Source organism: Ptychodera flava, chromosome 13 (genome assembly GCF_041260155.1).
Source record: "Ptychodera flava strain L36383 chromosome 13, AS_Pfla_20210202, whole genome shotgun sequence".
Lineage (NCBI taxonomy): Eukaryota > Metazoa > Hemichordata > Enteropneusta > Ptychoderidae > Ptychodera > Ptychodera flava.
This window is the reverse complement of record NC_091940.1, coordinates 33,364,414-33,390,609: the sequence shown is the minus strand read 5'-3', so window position 1 is coordinate 33,390,609 and position 26,196 is coordinate 33,364,414. Positions and strand designations below refer to the sequence as shown.

The following is a 26,196-nucleotide window of genomic DNA, read 5'->3' as shown; positions in this document are numbered from 1 at the left end:
CAATGTATTCCATCAAAATTCTGATGACAAAACAATTTGCACATTTTCTTTTATTTTCATGACATATGTTTTGGAAATCAAAATTTCATGTTGGCATTGCTCTTCACTGACTGAGCGACAAAATATCATAATTGGCTAAATTACATCGAATGAGACAAAGCCAATGATTGGCTGTTGCTTGGCGTGAGACATGATACATACCTTATGATTGGCCTCTGAAAGTCTTTCCTCCAGATTCTGTATAGCTGATGATGAGCTGGTTTCCAGCCTTCCGATCTGAGCAACGCTCTGCTTGTACCTCTCTTGCAGATTCTCTAAGCTCTTGTTCAGGTCTTCGATTTTGTAACGTGCCTGCTGAAGTTCATTTTCTAGCATCATGACTTTCTGTCTTGTGTCTGCTAGGTATCTATCTTGCTGCTCAATGGTTTGTTTCTTGCGGTTAATCTAAAATTATACGAGACAAACAATCGCAATGAAGTTGGATAAGAGCTTGGAGTGTGGCGCCCTCACAGTTTGAAGTCAGCTACACTTCTTGTCCTTGCATGGGAGCACAGTATTTATGCCAATAGTGCAGAAAAAAATGGAAAGACAAAAAAGTAAGTGCATACCTTAATTAAACACTACTTTGATCCAGATGTGGTTTAGGTCAGACACTGACAAAAACAAGACAGCTTACCTAATGGTCAGTATTTCATGACACAAATCAACAATGGGTTGACCTCTTGTGAGTTGATCAATTACTTAAAACAACACCAGATACAATGTGCTGTACAAAATTTCAGCATACCGGTAGCTCTTTGTTTCTGAGACTGAAAGAACTGTCATATGAGGCTACTCAAAAAATGGCTGAATTCCTCCGTATTAAATCAAAACTAAAAACTGAATCTATGATCCCAAGGCATTCAGCACAAGCCTTTAACAATAATCCCCAATAGATCACACTGACAACATCCACACAATACCAACCTCATTCAATGCTTTCTTGTGTGATTCTTGACTCTTCTGAAGTTCAGCAGTTACTTGATCGATGGTTTCTTTCAGCTGTTTGTTGAAAGCTTCACTGTCGGCGACTTTCACATTTGAATCGTTCAGGTCCTCTTTCAGCTGTTTTATTTCTTCGTTGAGGAGTTTCACCTCTTGTTGATAGGTCTGCCTTGTTGACTGGTTGTCTGCCTTGAGATCTTCAACAGACCTCATATGACATGATATCTACAAATAAATAAATAAATAAATAAATAAATAAATAAACAAACAAACAAGCGTTTTCTTAAGTTTCATGCATCCTGGATTGATTCACAACAGTTTTTAAGATAGAGGGCGCACTAACCAAAACTGCAATATCCCAAAATATTACTTGCAGTGACAAAGTCACATAAAACAATGGAAAAATTTCCCCATTTGTAAAAAGTCTGATAAATTTCCTTTGGAAAGATGGTTTTACATTAAAACTATCATATGGATAGCAGCTGAGACACCCACACATTTGGATTTTACCATAATTGCTACAATCTTTGAAAAAAAACGTGTTTTTTTTTCAAAAACGTACCTCTTGAGCTGATATTTGCTTGTCTTGTTGCAGTTGATGAATCGTCCGTTCATCAGCATTCATCTATCACAATCAAATCAAAGTCAGGTCAAAATACATCAAATATTGCAGATATAAATAATTAGACATATCATTCTGTATGTTAGCATTTGTTATATATAGGAAAGCAGTGGTCTAAACAGAGCAGTGTTACTGTAAAGTTAAAAAGATACGGATTAAAGGCAGTTTTGCAAGTGCTTACACGCAGATAAAACAGGAAGTTTTGTTTTTATATGAAAATGATGGTCTGAAGTAGACATATTGGTTAGTTCTTTACCATCTTACGATCTGTTCATGTTTATTTCTCAGACTCAAATCATGACAGTAATTTGTATTAAATAGCTTCAGAGCAAGGCAAATGCTTAAATAAACTGTAAATGGCAAAGAGATTGCAGCTAACAATCGAGGGACAACAGTTATCAGGGAAATATCAAAGTGTAGATCACAAAATGATGCATGAACTTTGGAAACATGCTACCTATGATATTGCATTCATAATATATAGTGAAAACACACAGTTGTCTTGGACATACTATATTACAATTTGAAACTTGCTGAACTTGGAAGAAATTTTGTTCTTAACTACATTATGTGCCAAAAAAAAATTTTATGCGTGAAGTGATTGTTTGTCTGGGTGTTTTGTGTGATATTCAGATTTCTGTTTGTAGGTTAACATCTATGAATATAGCATGTTGTACATCAATTACAAAGTTCAAAATCCATGCATTAAAGCAATAACTCATGCTAATTTGGCTAAAATAAAAAGTATAAAAGAATAGTATACATGTATACACCACCACCACTAAAAATAAAACACAAAATACAATATACCCTTTACCTATACCAATCCACCAAAAAAACACAAAAACTGGAAACAAAAATGGAAACAAACCTTTTGTTCATTACTATCCAGAAGATCTTTAAGATTTTTCATCTCAACTTGTAAAGTTTTCAAGCGGCTTTGAAGTCGTTTGACTTCCTCTTCTTGAATTGCCAGCTGGAGTTTTTATTTGAAGGTGAATTATAAAAATGGTGGTCAGTCCTCAGAGGATGATCCTCAATTGTACAAACTGATACAATTTTATGGGGAATACCATGTTTCTTTAGCTTTTACTTTTACTAACAGAATCTGTTGTTTTTTTTCAAAATTTTTATATCATGGTGATCTGAAGTTTCCAGAACAAATATCTAGATCACAAAAAATGACACAGACTTCATGCATATCACCGCGTACTACAAGTATACAATTTACTATTCAGTATCTTTGTATAAATTTCTGCCTTTTAACATTTGAAGCATGTCTATATACAGTGCAGTTCAAAAAGTACATAAAATTACATAAATAATAAAACATCACTTTGGTGGCTAACAGAATAATAAAATTTCACAGTTTGAACTACGAGAAACACAGAAATAAAGTATAATAGTGATTTTACAAGATGAATGAACATGAATTTTATATTAACATATAAGTGTCTTCTTACAATCGATAAGAGAGACTAGCATAGATATATAAGATTGAAATGTATTGGTGTGTAATTAAAATGTATTGGTATGAGAGGAATGTCAAGTAGGAATGAATGTGTTGACTCTATGGGGGTTTTTGCAGTGAACATCTTCTAACAACATCTACATCATTTTAAAAAATATATGAACAAAAAAGAACATTTTGTAAAAGTCCTCAATCATAAAATAAAAATGGAAAATAAAGTACTTATTCAACAATTGTGGTAGAAATATAATACATGACGTATTTGGATATATCCAACAGAAAAGATTTGGTGATACTATCAGAAAATAAATCTTACCTCTTCAACATTACCAGCATATTTCTGCTGAGTTGTGTCCAAGTCAGTCTGCAGCTTTAAGACTTGTTGGTCTCTGCTGGCCACCTCCTGCTGACAGGTTCTGTGTTTCTCCTGCGTGATGGTCAGCTCCAGCTCCAGGTGTTGGACCCGCTCGGCCAATTGCAGGAGCTCCTCGGCGTCCTTGTGGGTCTGGCTGGTCAGCTTGGAGTTCTCCTCCCTCAGTCTATCGATGCGTTCCTCTTGTTTCAACATCTTACAAAAATCAAAGGTCACCGTTGACAATTATATGGTTAGATACCTCAGTGATCACGTGTTCACAGACTTACTTTTCAGTACTACTACAAGGTGGTGATGAGCAATGATGAATTTTCAAATGGGTTAGAAAATTTCCACATCTCACCTAGACAAGTCAATGCATTACAGATTCATTCCACTGTTAGTGTTGACACTGCCCTTCTCAAAGCCACAACACTGAAATATCTTCTACGATTTAATACGTAAACACTGAACAGAATTTTTTTTCTCATACATTAAAGTTTTTCATTCAGGAATTTTATTCAAAATCTCGTCTGTCATTCAGAGCACATAATGTAACCTGACTTTATAATAATAATAATAATAACAAGGCAGTATTGCTGAAGGCAATGAGTACTTGGGCCGTGATAGAGTAATTTTGAGGACAATATATACTACTATTCAAATATGGTCTTGAATTTCCTCCTGTCAATTAGGCATTTGATTAACTGGTTATTAAACGAAGCAACGGCATGACAACGGCAAAATATGTCTAGCAACTTTTGTGGAGTTTGAGGCAGGGGTTCTTTATTTATAGTGGAAATTGCTTAGACTCCTTAAATATTCAAATTACAGCAAATTTCTTTTGTTCTCGATGGTAGATGTCTAATATTTAGATGGGCATATTTAGATTTCTACCCTATAGTTATCCCTATATACCAAAAATCGGACATCCAGCTCTATTGGCTTGCTCAGAATTAGATATGCGCATAATTAATGAGGTACAATATGTGGTGTCATAAGGTGTCCCATCATACCAAATATGAAGGGTGTAGCACTTGTGGTTACTGAGTTGTGGACAAATATATAAATTTGAGGTCAAAGGTCATTGAGGTCACGTGACATTTTGTCAAAATAATTGTATTGCTAAGTTATTCCTATATACCAAAAATCAGACCTCTAGCTCTATTGGCTCGCTCAAAATTAGATATGCGCATAATTAATGAGGTACAATATATGGTGTCATAAGGTGTCCTATCATACCAAATATGAAGGGTGTAGCACTTGTGGTTACTGAGTTGTGGACAAATATGTATATTTGAGGTCAAAGGTCATTGAGGTCACGTGATGTTTTGTCAAACAAATTATATTAACTTATCCCTATATACCAAAAATCAGACCTCTAGCTCTATTGGCTCGCTCAAAATTAGATATGCGCATAATTAATGAGGTACAATATGTGGCATCATAAGGTGTCCCATCATACCAAATATGAAAGGTTTAGCACTTGTGGTTACTGAGTTATGGACAATAATGTACATTTGAGGTCAAAGGTCACCAAGGTCACATGATATTTTGTCAAAATGTCTGAGATATCTGCGTGAACCGATGGACTCACTGATGGACTCATGGACGGATATGACCCAATCTATAAGCCCCCTGGACTTTATCCGTGGGGACAAAAAACTGTGTCACTGCATCCTTTAGGCAATATGAATACGATGAGAAACTAAATTTTTATTTTTCTTGGCCTTATACATGGGAGTCTATGGAGAACTGCCTTATACATGGGAGTCTATGGAGGTGTAAACTAAAAAGTCCTCTAACACGGCCAAATTCGATCGCATTGTGAAACAAATCGACGTGCATCTGTATGGGGTTAGGTACTATTCTTGTGCAAAGTTTGAAAGAAATTGACCAGGGCATGTCTGAGATATCTGCGTGAACGGACGGACGGACGGACTGACATGACCAAACCTATAACTCCCCCGAGGACTTCGTCCGTGGGCACTAAAAACAACGCAGTTATTACAGCTACACCGGCGGTAGGTTCATATCCAGAGCCCCGTACGGTCTGCCGCCGTCGCTTGAAAACAATCTCATAAACCTGGCCATATGGGCAACTGTGTATGGGCAGCTGGCTGCTTGACTTCCCAGAGAAGGCGAGCTGTCACGTTCAAGCTCAGGATTATTACACACAGCATCGCGATCGTACGCAGGGCTAGCGAGAGAGTTGCCGACATCGACGGTTATTTACGAGAAGTGAATAAAAGACTGTCATTTTTGGAAGCGATCGAGTAGCTGAGGTAGGCTGGGATACGACTTGGGCCCAAGAACGCTGAATTTCGGCAGTAATTTGGCTTTTTACATCAAGTCCCGAAATGGATTCACCGACCTTACGTACGGGTCTTTGCAGGGCCGTGGTAAGCGGGGCGATTAGCTGTAGCGGAACACACAGCATCGTACGCAGGGCTAGTTGACCCCAAGTGAAAATGTGTTCGCGATCAAATCTTCCTATATTTTTTCAGAATTTTTGACAAAATCATTGCTTCTTAAATCTTTTGTAAAATATAAAATACTAAAATAAAAATGCGATGTGCCATGTCTCTAGATTTCTAAAATACCGTTCGTTGACCGTTCGACGGAATACTCATTTCGCAAACTTGTGACGCAGTTGAAATTTAATACTGACAGCCAAATAATCTTAATGAGACAAGATTATTGTAGACATCCTCCAAATTATCCAACCATTCGCGTTAGAGTTCAGCTTGCTTAGAGTATCATAACATTCTTCGGCCTTCTTTTAGATCGACCCTAATCTCTCCCATTTAGGAAATAAATACACAAGCTACCTTGACAAAACTTTGTGCACCATCCAGGACCAAACGCACTACAAATCTGTCTTGACGTCATCATCTCCTTACATGGTAATCGGCATACCGTATTTTTTAGCAAAGGAGACACAGAATACGTCGGAGTATTCAGTTTCAAAATGTATTACATTGTGTGATGTTGTCAAAAAAAGGTAATGTTACTGCAGTGGTATAAATTACAAAACACAAAAGTTCAAATCAGTTTATTTTGGACTGGCTTTACCCAACATTTCATATTGTTTCTTATGCCAGATTTGACCACGTGCTTACTGGCGACCCCTTTACATGCAAATTTTGTGTCAAATGGTGTGTTCTCCTGGAAAAACAAACGTACGATTTCTATATGAAGGAGGCGAAATTTGCCCTCAAAACTCGAAACCACCCCTTTATGGGGTGTACCTAGCTATTTTGAACGAGCTATTTTGAACGAGCTTCTCGAATCTGCAGCTCTATTTCGAAATGATGGTCTGGTTTTCTCAGCTCAAGGATAAGTGTTCTCCATCGCTGTGGGCATTACTATTCTCAACTGGGGGTACAGTTTCAGTCGTAATGTTTTTCATTCTGTCCGGGATATAAAACCTTTCCTTTTCACAATTTCACTTTGATTAACACTAGTCCACATCTTGTCAGTGATTAAACATGTTTCAAGTTTAAATGTTAAATTCTGGTCTCGAGCCCTCCTGTTCGACCAAACTGAAATTACCCCTCCCACTTTGGCTCGTCCAGTGGGTGTAGCAAGGGTCGTGCCATCTCCCAGCAAACGGAGGGTGCATTAATTGTTGCATTTCGATGCACATTTTGATTATATTCAGAAGATTTTGTGGCAAAAACTCAGATAGAGAAGCATTAATATTCACATCTCACTTATTCAAGACTGGCTGAGAGCAGCACTTCCATACAGTTAACATCATTACGCCATTTATTATGCCAAGAAAGATGAAGCCAAGACATTTTTCCCTCCCTGGTCTCAGCCAGAAATGGTTATACCTTACAGAGTTTTTTTCCCGCGGAATGAAAACAAATGTACTTGGGCTGAGGCCCAAGTACAATAATAATATGGTATTTTATTTCAAACCTGACTTTTCAATGCCTCTACGAATCACATTGCTCATTAATTTTGGTGAGTTACATACATTTTTGATAAAACGATTGATCCACTGATTAATTCCAACCGGTGCATTGAGATCAAAGTAGCAGCTTTCATAGGCATTCAATCTATAACAACATTCCGGAATGCAGAAATTGACGACTCCCTAATATATTGTAGAATATGAAGATAGCCAAGACTATGCCATTAATGACATTACGCAAACACCGATGTAAATGGGATTATATTCAATTTTCTCCTTATTTATTCAGTCGATTACAAACTGGCTTACCTCATCATAGCATGCAGTGTACTGTGACTGGGACTCAGCCAGGTCTTCTTTGAGTGCAGTGATGGTTTCGTTCCTTGTGCTCAGCTGTGTGGAGGAAACAGAAAACAAACATGCATCTATCAGGATAGGAAAGCATACATTTCAATCCCATGGTGCACCATTGACTAGGAAAGATACAGATGTCATTTATTAAATGTCAGGGAGAAGAAAAAGTGAAAGATGAAGACCAATATCAGACTGCTTGAGAATTTGATACATTTTTTGCAGTTTGACTAAAACCCCCATTATTTTCCATTTTACAATAGCGTAAACCAAATCAGTTTTTCAGCCACTCTTTGAGACTTGCCTTATCCCTAGCCAGCATGCATTAGACCAGAAATATGTGTCCCCGGTCAAGATTGGGATATTCCAAATATTCCAATGAGCAATCCTACTCAAGTCATTGTTTCAATGCAAAATTTTCTGCTGGAGATAAAATGTTTTAATGCAATGATCATTTGTCACCAAGCCCCAAACAGGAGAAGCAGCATTGCTAGGAATATGTGAGCTGAGAATGAGAGGGTTATACTTACCACTGTCTTACATGTTTTATCATCAAATCGATTATGTGTCCCATCAAGACTAATTTTTTTTATTGCAAATACATCAGAGTAGGCAGTTGTGTGCATATTGGTGAACAAAGAATATTCAATTTAGCAGATACTTTTGAAAGTCAATCCTTGCAACTTTTTCCTTCCATTTGTTCATCATTTATGGGTACAAACCAGGTTATTTAGGTTGAAATTGGTGTCCAGAAAAGTGTCTCTTCTGATTTGTAAAATCGGTGGAAATAAATATTTATTTGGATGAATTGTGACTTGATTCTTTTTTTTCATTTCATCAACAGTGAAAGAGTAAGTTTTTAATCAAGTCTTCGTTAATGTGTTAGACTTAAAATGCAACAAGATATGCCAGTAACACTGTAAAAGTTGTCATTTTTGAATCCTAGGACCATTTTGAGGGGATAATGCAGCAACTTTTGAAAACACTTTCACTGTTTTTTGTTCTTGAAAATACATGTAGGTACAATGTCGCCTCCCCAGGCAAATTGTAGTAAAACAGATCTGCCTTACAAACATGACACATTGCGTATGTATGTAATATACCGGTAGTAATTCCTTAATGACAAATCATTTCCACTCAGGACTAAAATTCAGTTGTAAATAATAAAACAGATGATCAGACGCATACAGTATACACTTTTGAAAAAGTTAAACTCTTCAACAGTACTTTTCAAGTTGATTTCGGGAGAAGAACAGGAATGTGAATTTTACATATCAAGTCCTTTGGAATGTCGCTTTTATGATTGCAATTCAAAATGGCCATGGGTAAATTATGAGTGCACACTTATTGAGGTCTGGGTTACTACAATGAATTTACAAGTTATCCATTTGGATTCAACTAATCACACAGCAATTTAACATGCACATAACATAAAAATTATTAACTTTACTGTTGCCACAACCTAAAAGTTGGAATTTCTTCAGAAGAACTACACAATTTCTGAGTCATTGCCAAAAATAAGAAGCAAACAGACCATGCGATGGAATCAGCTGACATGTTTCCCTTTACGACAAGCATGCATTTTGTTTAAGCACTTCAAAAGTGATTGGACTACACGGAAAAAGAACATGGACAGCGCCCTCTAGCATGTCCTAACACAGGTTAAAAGATTTGAGATGTCAGTGCCACATAGTGTCCCTCATTTAGTGCCTGAGCAAGTCCATAGCAACTAGCCAGAAATCAAGCTGACACTTGCAGGCAAAGGTCAGAGGTTAGCATCTAAAGGTATGAAGCCATGTGCAGATGCAAGACAGAGGGGGAGGGAGGGAGCCAAACATTTAGAAGCAACAACAACAGTTAACCACCAACAGAAGGTACTAGCATGATGCAAGAACATCACACAGACAACACAAAAGTCTATGTAAATTATACATTTATTGACCTTTGACCTCAAGGACAAGCATTTCTTTGAAGGGATTTGGCAAGAAACACAAAACAAACCCCTTTCATGAGAATTATCTCCATATACCATCAAGAGAAAACTTGACCACTTACTCACCCCCTCCCCCACAACTTATCCTGTTACCCTCCTCACACAAAACACAAAGACCATATCATACTTACGCCCTTTATCACATTAAATGAAACTTATAACTGAAAGTCAGTCAGTATGGTCTAAAAGTACTCTTTTACCAATGGCTTTTAGGTAACATGCAGTTACAGTAAAGTAATAAAAATATATTGAACTGCTGAATATGGCAATCTGATCACCACCGGAGCAGACTTTATACTTTCTAAACTCTCTGATACACTGCCTTATATACACAAGAAACATAACGTAAAACCCCTCTCCCTGTCATTTCTGTCAAAAATAAGTTTGCAATCTGTAATTTGAAGAACATTACAATCAGCCAAGATGTGCTGGATGTTCAAAACTACCAGTATTTCAATTCAGTGGCAAAATGTGATCCACAGGTGAATAGGGAGTAAGGCACTGTAAGCATGTAACAGAAGATTTTGTAACACACCTCGTCCTGACTCTCTGTAGCAATAAATTAATTTACGGTCATGTGGTATACGTCATTTTGACAATGAGATAATCAAAGAACAAGTTACATGTATAGGTTAACACTGAACAACTGTTGACTAGGGGTCTTTGAAAGTGCCGTCCACTCATCATGCACGCATTCTAAAATACATATTCTAGTACGAGTGAAGAAGATGGAAGTGTCATCCAGACTGAGAGGAGTGATGATAGCTCAGGAACTTCTCAATTTTTCGGCAAGAAAATTGAATGAGGTGTTTTGTAAAACATATTGACTGGCTATATTCAGGTAACAGCATTCTTTTTTTGTGCCCCCCTGGTCTGACAGTCACCCAAAACAGTCTGTTTCCCTTAGCCTACAGTCTTGGTGAAACAAACTGTTTTGGCATGACTCTCAGGTCTTAATAGGGCTGTTCACACTTTACGTCACTGTTCTCTCATTAATACGCAAAAATAAATATTTGTTCGCATTTTTAGATTACGCTTTTGAAAATTACGCATACAAGAATGACAAAAATACATTTTAGTAGGCGACTGCTATTGTAACAATGAATACTAAAAGGCATATTCACGAGTAAGAGTACAAGCTGCAAAAACAGCCATGTATGCAACATTGATAATATTTGTCCACATTTCAAGCTGCATGTCGTATGTCACGTGTGTACAGCTATGTTTAGTAACAAACCTGTAACCGTGAACAGCACCATTCAAAAAATATATGCTGCTACCCTTGAGGCAAGTCAATACGTGTATGATGTCTCCCTTCATGGGAGAAAGAACTTTGATGGGGAAAAAATGGGCAAAAACTGGTAAATAAATTGCTGGTGTTCAGCTGAAAATGAGTACACTCTTTTGCTTATCATGCAACCTGCGCAGTGATTCTCAGAAAACCATATACATAATATATACAACAAACATTGATCACCGAGCTGTGAGTGGCTCAATACGTTGATGGAAGTCTACGTGATGGACATGTACAGTACATACATTGAGATGTCTTCATATGAAGCAAAAATGTCAGAAATCATTTTACTTTTCTTTCTTATGCCAAAGTTTCACTTGAACATTTACAATGAAGATGCATACAGTCACTTCATATTTCTTTTGCTCCAATGAATGGAAACCACTCATTCTCTGAATAAATTATGACAATTCTGAATATCATCGATTGAGTGGATTGTTGAACTTTAGCTTTTGACAGCCAAGGCATAAAAGTAACAGTGATACACTGGCATGGAAAACAAAACTCAAACAAATGAAATATAGTATACTACTACACAACAGATGGAATACTACTGATGAGAAGACATGGTAAACGTGAAAGACATTCTGCTAAAACAAAAGTGAAACAATATGGATCACTATTTCATATACAAAGACCCAATATCATGCAGATTTAAGCAACGTTTGAGAAAATATTTTTTTCTTGGTTTATTTTGCTGGTTTGTCATCAAGATTATCTTGTGGAATCTCATACTGATCACCTATCATTTTCAGAACCCCAGTAGCAAGCACGACCTTACACCTCAGGCTGACCATGTCAACCAACTGAAGGTCAAGATGTCAGAGGTCAAAAGGCACATGACACGGAGAGATGATGACAGCAATGAAGCAATTTTTGGACGAGAACAGCGATGAAAAAAACAAAAAGAGATCCAAACAGAAGGCAGCAGAAAAAAATAGGAAAAAAGAAAAAAGAAATGGAAAAATGAATTAGTAGCAGCATCTATGATATGGCCGACAACATGCACATGCAAGGCGATGAGGAACATATTTCTGGATGAGGCAAGGACTGATTTATTTGATATGCTGCAACTGATGCCACATAATGAGTATTCTCTATGCCGTAGGGAAATTAAGAATCCACCTAAAACAGACAACAAAGGACAACAAAAACAAACATACGACGCAAGCAAGGGGGTTGCTACAGTCAAAGGGATTGAAAGTGATCGACAGCACCTGATAGCATTTAGTATTTAGTTGATATTTGAAGTCTAACAGCACAAAGAGTGCAGCATCTATGGCTAAGTGTATGTCCTTTGTGTATGCCTTCATTTATGTGCTTATAAGTGGTTGGGTATGTACAAATGCTAAATTAAGACTTTGCCTAAAATGGTACTGTACAGAGATATACAGCTGTCAAATAATGATAATTGGGGAATATTAACAATGTAAATTATTTTGCAATATATCATTATAAATTTGAAATCCACAAGTGATTACAAGTTTTGGTATCAAATAGAGAAGTCAGCTTTGCCTACAGTCTACTGAATTATTGAAATTTGAAAAGTATGAAATAGTGCCCTCACACAACCTATTTGTTACTGCTTGCTGAATGTTTCTTTCGTTGTGCTTGAAAAAAATGAGCAAGCTAACTGTGAGATTTAGTTCCTTGAGCAGGTAGAGTCCTTTAATGAGTAGGATCAACAGACTTTGCAATGAATATGGATCTCATTTTTAAGAGAAGCACAGATAAGTCCTTTGCAGTATTGCAATTCTGACACAGACAAAGTCACTTGCTCGGACGAAGATGTCTGGAGAGCCCTGGTCAGTTTACAATGGTGCAAATACCAGAGTGACAAAGACCGGCACAGTGAGCATTGCCAGTGGACACAAAAACTGACAGGGAGCAGCAGATATTGAACACAAACATCACCTTGCTTTGCCACAGCTGACTTAATGGTACATGCACAATTGCTAGGCTGGGAGATTTAACTACTGTTATCAATATTAAAGACAACGGAAAAATTATTTTGGGAGATTAATCTAGCGCATGCCCTTTAAAAATGCAATTTAGCAGTTTAAAAATCTAGTGAACTTAGGTTATATTCTAAAAGCAGGGAATTCGGAACACTATCTCTACATATGATTTCATCAATTTCCAACATGATTATGAAGAAAATAAATTTAAAACTAAAATCAAATTTTTACCGAGATTATAAACTCATATCAGTGTAATGTGTAGTTTAACCTTGAAGTTCCTATGCTCAATGAAAGGTTTAACCAGTGAAAACTGGAATTTACGGAAAGTCAAAGGATAAACACGGAAACGGTAGTGAGGACAACTGTTCTGTGTTTTACTGTGGTTTCATACAAAACACCACTGAATGGATGTGATGATCAGAGAGAATAGCGATGCTGTGATGAAAGACTGTGAAGCTTTGCATTGAGGGTAGCAAGACAACTCACTTCTTCCTCGCTACGACGCCGAACTTCTTCCAGGTCCACTTGAGACTTTGTCAGTGAGTCTTCAAGCCTCCTCAGCATGTCAGTCTGTTTCTGTACCTGCGGCATGAACAAAATAATCTCACGTTAAACGGGAAGTTACAGGACCGTGGGCCGAAATAGGGGGATTACTGATGACGCAGCCATTTGCATACACTGGGTGGGAGTTTTTGAATTCTCATAGCATCGCTTTGACCTGGTGATAAATTTGAATGATCATGATGGGCACTTTTGTGACATATATGCAAAGACGGGTCAATTGGTCGTACAGGGAACACTTTTTGATACATATGCGTTCTCCGACAAAAAACGGAACAATTTTTCAGTTTATTTTCGACTCAAGTTTAGTCGCTATATATTAACAGACATCATATGCAAGATTCAATGACAATGAACACCTGAAACATGGCAACATTATGGGATTCTGGGACCAAACAATGCACGTCCGATCAGTATTGTCACTTTTTCACATTTGCATAGATTATGATAATTTGGCTTTTATAGGGGAAGTTCCTGTTTAAGTCTGGGGAATGAAATGGACAGGTATAGATATCCACAATTTCTACCACTGAAATGCAAACTACATGTGAAACCTGCATTTGGCATTCTACAGTCATTTGTGTCCAAGATTTAGAAATACTACAAGCAATCTCTTTTTAATCAATACTTTTCAATCAACAAATACTGGTTTGAGCTAGGCCTATTTTGCTATCTCAGTGAACAATGGCACAGGTGGCATCAAATTTGGTAAAACATGCCATGCCGTCCAGAATGAAAAGAATTTAGGTGCTTCTGGAAAGCTTCCAACGGCACACAAAGGATATATTCTCTACAACTCCTGTGCACTACATCAAACTTGCAGAGAGTGATAACAAACATGAGAGTATGAACTTATCAAATCAGAAAGGTTGATACTCATTTCTCAACACATCTTTGTGCACTGTCAAATTATCATATACATTATCTGACATCATCAGCTGTAATTTACCGTATCTTGCAATGACTGCAGGACACACAAATAAATCATAGATTACCTCGCTTGTCTTCTCTTGATGTTTGGTTTTCAGTTTACTGGTCTCAGTGCTGAGTCTGTGAATTACATCATCTCTTTGTTGAAGCTGAAAATAAATATTAATATTTCAGAGTTTAATAGCATCTTTTTGATAAATTATGTTGAAATTTCATTTCACTCATTAATTCACACTTGCATCTGGTTGCATTTGCCACAAGAACATTCATACAGTTTTGTCAGATTCCAATTGCATTCCTGTCCATTTCTAAGATAAAATGACCTATTTCTTCCCTTTGTGATCAATTTTGCATATGTTCCTTTGTCAACAATCAGAAATCGTGACAAGGCTAAAGAAGAGTGGGGCCAAGATTGGAAAATGTTTAGAATTAGCATAATCCTAGACGGTCCAGTTGCTGATAAAAATAGCTGGTGTTTTCTTTTCATCCAATCGTGCACAAGCTCTCATAGTTTCACTCTGACACTCAGCCTGATTGCATCCCTCACCTTTGTAAGGACGTCTTTGTGTTGATGGTGGAGAGCGTCAACATCATGCTGTAACTGACTAATCAGGTCTTCCTTCATCGTTAACTATCAAAAGTATAAATGTTTTGTTACATAGCCCACCATTGATGCCCAAAACAGAAAATACATGACTTTCACAGTCAGTCAGAATGACATAAGAGAAAATGATAAAATCAGTATTGTCGACATGATGCAAATTCCACAAATATTTTTTTCATTTTCTATACAATATGAAAAACAGATCTCTATCATAATCACATTATAAGATTTCTAAGTATTGCATAAAACAAAGGCAACATTTTTCAGACGTTAAAATTTTATCTACCGAGTTTAACCCTTTCAGGCCTGACTTTCTGCTAATTTACCGCAGCAACCCCTATACCGGTGTATAGGGGTTTAGGCCTGAGAGGGTTAATTTTGACAATTTTCAAATCATAGTCTCTTACTGTGTGCATCTGCCCCTCTTCCTTGCTGAGAGCTGTATTGAGTTCAGTGGTCAAATCGGCGATGGTCTCTTCACATCTGCTGATCTTTGAATCGAGAACAAAAACAATTTTACATTGTTAGTTTCCCAAGAAGTGAACCTGACCCGTCATGTTATTCTGTATGTAGGTTATAGGGACAGTTACCCCAGGACCTAACAATCTGGGTATAGTTGGGGCTAGGGTTACGATTGGGGTAGGCGTCTGTTGGGTATAAAGTCTACAGGGTTAATTTCTATCATTTTACCAACTTTAAAGAATATTGGCCACTTTGCTGTAATTGCTCTGGGGAGAACACTGACAATGTTTGGTATCTCATCTAACTGTTATCAAGGCACCGGTTATTGTGATATAATAATTGTCTGAAAAAGCAGTTATTGTATACAATGCTTCTATACAAAAGAGTTCATAATTTGCAAGTCAAGTATATCACAATAATTTATGTGGGCAACATTACCAATACATCAATAAACCATTCTCAGAGAAAACACAAACAAGTGAAATTACCTCTTCCAATGCGCCACTATGGAGTTGTTTTGCGTCTTCAAGTTGTCGACTCAACGAAGCGATGGCCTCATCTTTGGCGTCCATTTCCATGCGACTTGTTCTGAGTTGATGGTTCAGCTGATCAATTTTCATCTCTTCCTGGGCAAGTTTCTCCTCTGATTTGGCCATCTGCTCCTGGTAACCAAGGGTTTCCATCTTAAGACGGTGGATGTTATCCTCCCGTCTTGAAATCTGTGAAAGGAACAGGAAGATGCAAGTGACGTCAGTAGAGATATATTCATGGGTATTATACATGTACCCAATATGGGGCTATAGTAGGTACCATATGCAAACAGTCTACAGTATTAATATCACGCCAGGTAAACAGAAATCTGGGCCAAAAACTTGGACACCTGCAAAACGTATTAGCTGAAACATCCTATGTTGTGAAAAACACAATCTGTTACTTGTTAAAGATTGGTAAAAATGGCATATAAGTCAAGTCCAATGATTGCAAAATTGTACCCCTGGAACAACACAAGTTGACATTTTCAGCAAGCTGGGATTAGTTTGAGATCACATATTTGGTGTTTGTGGAATGGCAGTTTGCAGTCTCTCATTGAATGCTCAGCAACTCTTTAACATGTTTATTCTTCTGTATATTTATGTTGCTTAAAGCCGCACTTTTTAATCCCAGGTTCTCACATTAGTGGAGTTCTCCTCCCAGTCAAACACTTGGCCAGTACGATGTTTGATTTTTATAACATTAATTACACAAACTGATCTCAACCTTTTGTCACCTTCTGCTAATCCTGCAAACAGAGTTTATACAAGCGTTTGATTGACGGTCGGTTCAAATCGCCAACGGTCATTGATTCCCCACCATAAATGCTCGAATTTCCTAAAAAATTGTCTTCCAGTCGCGTTAGACTTTGAATATAACCACAGAGTTCGATCGGCAGCAACTTCGCGCTGACCGCTTGGCAGTCTGTCTGCGTTTTTGCGGCTGGGGAAAACTAAAAAGTGGCATTTTCTGGAGCATGTGCCCACGTGTTGCCTGTTTGGTGTCCACTTACACAATGAACGCCGCCATAGCTTCGCGTCCTTTTAAAGGGAGGCTCCGCCTTTAAGATAGCTTACATAATTGTACCATTTTATACAACAAAATACTTCTGATAGAGATATGTTTATGATATTGTGTGTACATCCAAACACCAGACAGAAATAAATAACAACTGGAACACACCTCTGAAGCAAGTACATCTTGCTCACTGCGCGATGTCATCTGCAGAGCCTGGATTCTTGCTTCAAGTTTCCCATTCTCTTCAACGCTGTCTTTACATTGCTGTTTGGTGGCTTTCAAATCAACCTCCAATTGCTGGATAGTGTGATCACGCCTTTCAAGCTGAAAAGAAGAATATTACATCAACTTAAGGTATTGTGATAGAGAAATACCTTGGACAGTGCTCATGACAGCAATGTTGACGACATGATTATTTCAAAATCTGATGGCGAATACTATCTGATCATAAAATAAATCAAGAAGACTGGTACAGCTGACTTTGACCTACCTCATCTGTTGACCTTCTGTGATCTTCTTGCACATTCATCAAGTTCAATTCCAACTTCTGGATGGCTTTCTCCCGCCTCGCTATCTCTTCTTGGAATTCTTTCTGTTGTTTCTGAAGCCTTTGTATTGTTTCATCCTTCGACATCAACTGCAATTAAACCAACAGAAATTCCATCATCGTTTTTGCCCAGGATGTCTTCCATATTGGCCTAACATTCCATATTTCTCTGAGATCCATGGGTAAGTTATTTCTTCCTTCCTTTTGACTCTCTTAAGAGAAATTTCACTTTTCTGTATGCTTTCCATGCACTCAAAGTCACTTAAAATTCAAGGACTTTCAAGGGACTTTCTCAGCAATTTTCAAGGACCTCTTGTGGTCAAAATACCATTTCACAGATACCTTTTTACAATATATCATTTTAATATGTCATTTTATTCTCAGACTTCATTATTCAAAAATCATCATTGGTCATCTTGCAATTTTTGAAAATTATGAGTGGATTAACAATTTTCCAAGGCTTTCCAGGACTTGATTTCATTTTCAAGAACTTCTCCAGGACTTTCAAGGAGGCTTTCAAATTGAAGGACTTTAAAGGACTTTCCAGGGGCATACAAACCCCGTTTATTAAACTCACATGGCATGTCTCTCCCCAATGGATCTGACTGCTGTGTATATCCATTCACAGTCAATCTAAGACAGTGAATCACACTCTGAAGACTTGCAAATAAATCAAGCTGGCTGTCTGTGTAATATATGGCGAGCACATCTTCTGTCTCCTACAAGTACATCACCCCTACCCCTCGCTGTCTCAGTGTCCCTTTCCCTGCCTATCTCTGCCTAAGTCTGTCAATCTGTCCCACTGTCCCTGTGTCTCTGTTTGTCACTGTCTGTCTGCCCATCTCTCTCTCTCTCTCTCTCTCTCTCTCTCTCTCTCTCTCTCTCTCTCTCTCTCTCCCTCTCTCTCTCTCTCTCTCTCTCTCTCTCTCTCTCTCTCTCTCTCTCTCTCTCTCTCTCTCTCTCTCTCTCTCTCATACACACACACACTGGTACACTAGATCAACAACCCATGACAATACAATGAGATTTCAAACCAACTAACCACCAGAAGATAAACCAGGGTGAACAAGAACTGTGAGAACTAAAGCCCAGTCCCAATACATGTAAGTGCGGGATTGACAAACAAAGATTTCAGAAAATCCGATAACCACGAGGAAAGATCAAGATTCCAGAGCATGCCCCAGGTCATCTAAACCACTGTGAGTTGTTAAAAACATGAAAGTACATCATTGTTTACAGTAAACTGCCAGGACAATATCGGACAAAAGCGGAGAGTATCGGGTGGGGTGAGAAGTAACTGATCTTCGTGTGTCTCGACAATGTCAACCATGTTTAGGTCAGTTACGGCTTGACTTGTACGTACTTGCTCTGCACTGTCCTGTACGCCAATACTCTCCAGACAGTAACAGTAATATACATGCATGAGCAAGGCACATACTTGACAAACAGTTGAAGGCCATTAAAAATTATGATGTACTTTTGAGGATAGTGATGGTTTCAACAATCAAGATACCTCTCTGGCAAAGCTGTGAGCCTTCTGTTGACCTTTGACCCTATTCACGACAGCTTTTGTCCAACACATTCAATTTCTAATACCTATGTAATGTGCTAAACAGTTTCTCATTCTATGACTACAGTTACATCAATAAAATACACATAAATCACTTTTTCTTTCTTTACGCTATACACAACTTCACAAGCAAGCATTACAAATTCTTTACAACAATGCATCTTCCAAATATCTTCAACGGTAATTGAAAATATTCAAAGATTTGTACAGTCCATTCATTTCAAAGCTATTGTGATAAAATTTCAAACATTTTCAACAATCTGAAACTTAAACATGGACATGCATGAAATAGTATCAGTTTTGTCAATGTCAAAAAAAATAGTTATATAAATTTCGTATAAAATGCCAGAAATTTTTTGTACAGAAAAGCTGGGAAAGATCTGTAGACAGCTATGAAAACCATTTTAAAAGTGCCTGACTTCATTTACAAAAGTAACGGTTGTGCAAAAATGTTACTTTTTATTGATTAGGTATTGAAAAGAATTGAAAACATTTTAACGAGCAACAACAAACTAGCAGGTACGTTGCCAGCATTCCACATAGCATCTAAATTAACTGCTAATTAACCCAGCCTGACTTGCAATAACAGTTCCATCACCAAAACCACTTTCCGTCAATTCCACTTCTGATATATCCTACATGGAAATTATTCCTCAAATCTCCACGATTTCAACATAAGAATATCCAACGCTTACCTTGCTCAGCATTTCCACAGTGGCCGTCAGAGAAACTTTTTTACGAGAGGCCATTTTTTTAAGACCAAGTTTAACTCTACCAGATAGACAGTTAAAGACGTTGTGAAATCTGAGATGTAACCCCCTAGGGACGTCACAATCTGCCACTTACACCTTTATGTAAATTAGTTTAAATTTGGATTCTTTTGAGGTAAGGTCATAAAACCTGATATGAGACTCCCTATGTCACTGAAGATTTGATGTCAACACCTTTATGCAAATTACCTTAAAGCAGTAACATTACACCCAAAGCATTTCTTGAAAATGTCTGCATCAAAACTATCTACATCTCCATGACAAAGTATTCATAAATAATATGAAAATGTCAAGATTCTACAAATTTACAAGACAACAAAAATGTCAAATTCTCTTCATTTGAAACATGGCCAACTCCTGAGTAAATTTAATAGCACACGTGGGATGGACCTACATGAACGTAGCGACTTAGAACAAACAGCTGATTTGCATGACAAAAGGGAAAAGGGTTTCATTTACACAGATCCAGTTACCATTACCAAATTGTTATCGGCAAAAATCAATAAACTCCATCACTGAGGAGTTTAAAACTCATCAACAAAGTGTTTATACATGTACCTGTTGGGGCTTTTCTGCCTTGTGATTGTTTTTGTACTAGTTCATTCAATTGATTCACGATTACTTTACAGAATGTGCAAGAAGGAAAGTGTGGACTGTAGATGTTCAACAAGAGTGAAAAAACCACTCCATATTGGTAAGTTTTGCAATGAACTGAGATCCTACACGATGACATTGTCAATGCAACATGCCAGATACAGAGAAAAATATTTGTGAATATCACATCCAAGTTATGTATTCCTTCTTGAATCGTGTTACACTTTAAGCTCTCTCAGCATGAAATTCACAACACCCTCACATAGACGCAGCCAGCTATGCCATGAACTGCTGGGCTTAGCTTTCCATGAATCCTTCCACTCCTTTGGGTCAATGCCTCTGTGGCTTTGACATTGAAATTCAATGTGTTCCCATTCACACACTGTCCCTCCAATCAAACCTGTGAACAGTATCTATTCCACACATACCTGCCTACAAACTGTCAAACCACCAATCACTACTCCACATAAAAAGAGTGATTTAGTCATTCTATCTCACTTTACTTTAAAACAAGATCATTAAATCTCAATAAATTGAACCCAAGCCAAGAGTCTCATCAAATCAAATCCACTGTTTGTAAAATTGACATCAGAAATCTGCAGTCATCGCTAGACTTTATCATCCCACACAATGACTTATAACATGTTTCTTATCATCTTACCTGTAGTTGGCTTTGACTAAGACGTTCTTCAACCAGTGATATTTCTGACTTGAGTTTCTTGGCATTCCTGTCTTGTTCAGCGGCTTCCGCCTTCAAGATGGTGACTTCCTGGCTGCCTGCCAGTTTATTCTGGTGCAGCCTTGTCTGAAGATTTGTAACCTTAAGACAAGCAAACAAGGAGAAACAGTTGAAATGCTGGCAATCTTGAACCTGATCACCCCCAATTTCCTGTAAGCAGGTCCATACTTGCTACTAATAACAATAAGTTTGGGCTAAAGCATGGTGATGAAAGGGTTGAAAGTTCTGCAATAATGTAATTACATGTGCATTTAAACTTTTGATTTCATGCTTTATAAAAGCACACAGAAAGTTAGCAAAAAAATAATTTCAAGATTTCAGAGTGCTGTATTTATCATTACCCTAACTTTTTGAATTATTCCACAACATATTATGTACACAAATTTGTGTAGAAAGAGACAGTGCAATTTTTCCATAGATACCCAACTTGCAAGGCGAACACTCCAGATTTTCTCAAAACTTCAACCAGTACTTTAAAGTAGAATGCACCTCATCGATAGTTTTTCATCCACTTTAAATTTTTACAACACTTTTCTGGTTCGCTGTGAGTGTAGACTCATTTTGAAGCATGCGGAGCAAATGAAGTTTTAACTGTCTTGTTTTTGTGAAAATTAAAAATTTAGGGTTTTTCCCTCATAGAGTTAATACGTAGTATGGTAGCAATTTTGATTTTCAAATGTAGGTGTGGTAAATGTTAGCAAACTTTTTTCTCATCCAAAACTTTTTGGCAATATGCTTGATTATGAAACAGAATGGTTTAAAGTTTCCTTGTGGAAAGTTTGAGCAAAATTGTCAATTTTGAGGCACATATTGCCTCAACTTGAAGTGTCAAGCGATACTCACTTCTTTGTTGACTTCTTGAAATCTTGTCTTGAGGGTTGCCTCTTCATCTTCCAGAGCCTGAACTTTCCTTTGGCTTTCTTCAAACTACAAAGGACAATGAATCCAATCAATGAAAGTTCTTGCACACATTGAAATATGTCACTTCAAATGAGCAGATCCATGAATACCATACAGTATATGCATACAGTTTTTATTCCAAACATATTGATCTAGAAACTTGCAGATTCTGTACAAAACCAGCCAATTCAAAATTGTTGCTTGGTGGCAGACTACCACATGCTCTTGCTACATGTATAGTCTGGACTAAACTTCATTCAATATTTATTAACCTTGTTTCTTTGCAGTTTGATAAATGAAGCGATATTTTTTTTTGGTTTCAGACTGTTTCCTTTGATTCAGGATGCCCACTGTCATTGCAAGTTTTCAACTTTCCTTAAACAGGAAGGGCTGAGAATACTTCACAAAAGTATAAATGCCAAACCTATCTCATTCATCTTTGATACTTTGATACAGCTTTATAATTATTTTTGAATCAAGATAGCAAGATATTTGTTGCTGCATTTCATGGAAATTACACACATTGTATTCAATTGTCCATCTGTTAAACAAGTCAAAACTCTAATGTGACAGATGTAACTTATTGTGTACTCCCCAGTATTTTTGTTCTGTCTGAAAAACCCGTTTTTCGTTACACTCGAAAACTCATGCTGAAATGCCTGGATATTCAAACTACATGCAACCCTTTGAGTGCCAAAGACAATTCTTTTCAGATTTTTTCAAAAATTTTGATCTGAAACTGTAGCCAATGAAAAGTGATGTCCATCTGACCTAAAATTGTCAAAAAAAGTACAAAAAAATCATAACAATTGGTAAAAATTTGGCGGAAAAACTTTTAGCATTCAAAGGATTAATACCAGTCTTCTTGCATTGTACTGTCCAATGTTATTCTTGACAACCGTGAATTCTACATGTATAGTCTGGACTAAACTTCATTTGTCAACAAGATCATTGCATCATGCACACAATCCATAGTGTTGGTATTGCCGATACATAATATTTCAAAAAACTATAGGGAGAGAAGTACAAAAAAAATGTTCTTGACTCATACAACAAATTGAATGAAACTATTTCCAAAAAATCAAGTTATTGTGCCAATAATACTCTGCACACCTGGGTATTTGCATTTTTGATGTCATTTCTGAGTTGCTGGATGATGTCACCTCTGTGTTGGACCTGTGCCAATGCATCCTTGTGTTTCTCTTCAAGATCAGCGATGTCGGCACGGAGTTTGACCACCATGTCATGCCTCTCTGCAACCTGCAAATCAACAATGGACACATCATATAAACATAATTTATGACAGCTTTGAATGGAAAGAAGAAAAAAGATATCAAAAATTATTCACCTTCTCTTGTGAGATATTAACCTATTAACAAGCAAGAGCAAAGATCATGGCGTGTCTGCAAATAATTATGACATGGACTGCAGATTTTTGAATTGATTTTTGAATTGCCGATGCCATGGCTGGTAACACTGGTAGATTTGGTAAAGATGGTCATCAGTGCAAAAAAAGATCAAAAGAGAGCAACTTTGCCCCTTTAAAGTTCAAAATTATCTTTTTTACCATGACTCTTTAGTTTCATCCCTTGAGTACTTTAATCCCTGAACTTTATTGCTTCATACAGTAGTCCTATATAGCCCCAGGATTGTACCATTATACCAAATATGGAGGGGTGAAAGGGTTGGGAAATGCAGCAAACTGACCTCTTGTGCTAAAGCATCTCTTGTTTCTTTGGAGGCAGCCTGCAACTTATTCAGACTTTCCGTCAGTTTTTCCACCTGACCGGTCGCTTCTCCGTATTTGTTCCTGGATGTTAGTACTTCGTTCTGCAGCTGAGCATTGGTGCGCTCCGACACTGAAAGCTGTTCCCTGGTGCTATTGAACTGCTGGCGCAGGGATTTCAGGTCGTCGTCGAGCTGCTGGGCTGAGGCCTCATGCTTGTGTGCCTATGGAAACGGATCAAGTCGTGGATTTATGTCGGGATTAGGAATGGATCAAGAATCATGAAAGGTCCATTGTGTGCACCAGAGCAGAGATGAAATGCACAAAACAGGAGTAAAGACAATCAATTTTAACACAGTAAAGTTTATACACTACAATGAAGTAATGTTTGTTTAATATGGTTCACTGAACAATTTTTCAGAAAGAATGTCTCATCAAAAGCACATAAGTGCTTTAATTTTTGAGTGACTGCATGTACAGTTGTCAATCTAAACCAAATCTAACCATTAAGAAACCAACAATCCTTAACATGTATGAGTATCAATACAGTAGTTACAAAAGCAGACTATGATAACGCTGGCAGCAAACCATGCCTTTATCTGTTATAAACACAGGGCAATTATGCACAACAAAGATGTATGACTAACCAACAAAAGAATTAACTCCTGAAAAAAAAATTGTATTTCCCTTTTGTTTTCCAACATACCCTCAACTTTAAAATGGAGAAACTTAACTATCCCAAGATATTGGGGTCTAAAAGCAAACTATACCCATAATTCAAATAAAAATTCACCAAGAATCTTTGTACCAGATCAAATCTAATTGAAAAATCACCGAGTCCTGGCATTCTTCTGTTGTGAAGATTTTACATAATGTCTTATAATTTTCTGATGGTATGGCACATTTAACAACAGTGTTGCCATTTTACATCGACTTGAAAAATGTGATAAAAGTATGGAAGCAATAGACCATGGAATAATTAGTAAGGGAAGAAAGCATTTCTCAAGGACATTAATATGACTGCTGAAATTAAACGACTGCGTAATACACATTTTGTTAAAAGGAAATGAGGTTGACATAAATGTGCATTTCAAAAGGGGCGAAATTTATATTCTTGGAAAGAAATTTGAAGAAATATAAATTTCTCTCCTCTAAATACTACAATGAAACATCTTCAAATGATGTAATCCTGTGAAATTGGAAGACTTTCAGTTCAGTTATGCTCTGGCCGTTTGTGAAACAGCCAAGTATCAATTTAAAATAAAAAGGGCAAACGTACAAATTATATGTCATGATGAACGTGTATCTTTCTTACCAGATTTCAAAACAAATACATGAAATGATTGCTAGATATTTCTTTCAGTAAGGACATACTGCCTGAAGGTCCACTGATAGAGTGTCTGCTGTCATGGTAACATGTAAACTACACTTTAAACCAACACCTTACCTCTTCCTTACTGCCCTTGATCTTGTCTTCTAAGGTGTGGATCTGCTGATCCTGTCTTTCAAGCTGTGGGAAAGAATTCATTTCAGATTAGAGAAGAGAGCATGGAATACTATGAATGTCTGGCAGAACCAAACCTTTCCTAGCACTGACAGCACAGTGCAACGCATGCCCTTCTACTGCACTGTGGCTTTAACTCTTGTTGCTATGGTATTTCACTGTGACGCCAGCGTGAAACAACTCATGAACTTTGACCTCCGTCCTTAACTTGAAAACGCTGGCATCTTAGAATTTTATACCACATTAATCTCTGTCCAGGGTATTTATCATGGATCAAATGACAGAGCTGCATGTCGCACTTCTTAGAAAAGCCTAGACGGATGCTTTTGTGCTGCAAAAAGTCATGAAATGGGCAGTTCTGCTGACTTTTGCATCTCAGCTTTGATGCTTTACTGTAACAATTGTCCATAATATTCTTACCATATGGGGCTACAAGTTAATAAAAGGATTTCTGAGTCGCTTTGTTTACCTTCACAATACTATTTTGCCAGTCTACGTTTCTCAACTGAACTTCAATGGCATTATATAAAGAGTTGATATCTTATGGTGCACTTCAACATCACACATAATTGCCATACAAGGGTGGGAAAATGCATTTTGCATTTAGCAGTCCCTTGACTTGCATTAGCAATACAACAAGTCCAGTGGTCCTGCAGTCTAGTTTGTTATTCCTTGGTACATCCATGTACTCTCTTAGGACAGAATGCGCCTCTGGAACAAATATTCGGACTCTCAAATTTTTACAATTCTTTCCTGATCTACCACTTGTGAGGGCTCATTTTAGAACTCTT

At 37.4% G+C, this 26,196-nt stretch overlaps 1 protein-coding gene across 2 annotated transcripts in view; it reads right to left on the bottom strand.

The window, feature by feature from the left end:
• LOC139148219 (putative leucine-rich repeat-containing protein DDB_G0290503) overlaps positions 1-26,196 on the bottom strand; it is a 75,835-nt gene that overhangs the window by 19,607 nt on the left and 30,032 nt on the right. For both annotated transcript variants that reach the window (XM_070719533.1, XM_070719534.1), the window contains 18 exons: positions 25,349-25,411; positions 23,883-24,125; positions 23,289-23,435; positions 22,119-22,202; positions 21,198-21,356; positions 17,546-17,692; positions 17,221-17,379; positions 15,996-16,226; positions 15,453-15,536; positions 14,989-15,072; positions 14,507-14,590; positions 13,437-13,532; positions 7,661-7,744; positions 3,394-3,645; positions 2,478-2,582; positions 1,547-1,609; positions 967-1,209; positions 202-444 (listed from right to left, as the gene is read on the bottom strand). In XM_070719533.1, coding sequence (XP_070575634.1) covers positions 202-444; positions 967-1,209; positions 1,547-1,609; positions 2,478-2,582; positions 3,394-3,645; positions 7,661-7,744; positions 13,437-13,532; positions 14,507-14,590; positions 14,989-15,072; positions 15,453-15,536; positions 15,996-16,226; positions 17,221-17,379; positions 17,546-17,692; positions 21,198-21,356; positions 22,119-22,202; positions 23,289-23,435; positions 23,883-24,125; positions 25,349-25,411 — 2,571 coding nt within the window. The remainder of the gene's footprint in view (positions 1-201; positions 445-966; positions 1,210-1,546; positions 1,610-2,477; positions 2,583-3,393; positions 3,646-7,660; positions 7,745-13,436; positions 13,533-14,506; positions 14,591-14,988; positions 15,073-15,452; positions 15,537-15,995; positions 16,227-17,220; positions 17,380-17,545; positions 17,693-21,197; positions 21,357-22,118; positions 22,203-23,288; positions 23,436-23,882; positions 24,126-25,348; positions 25,412-26,196) is intronic.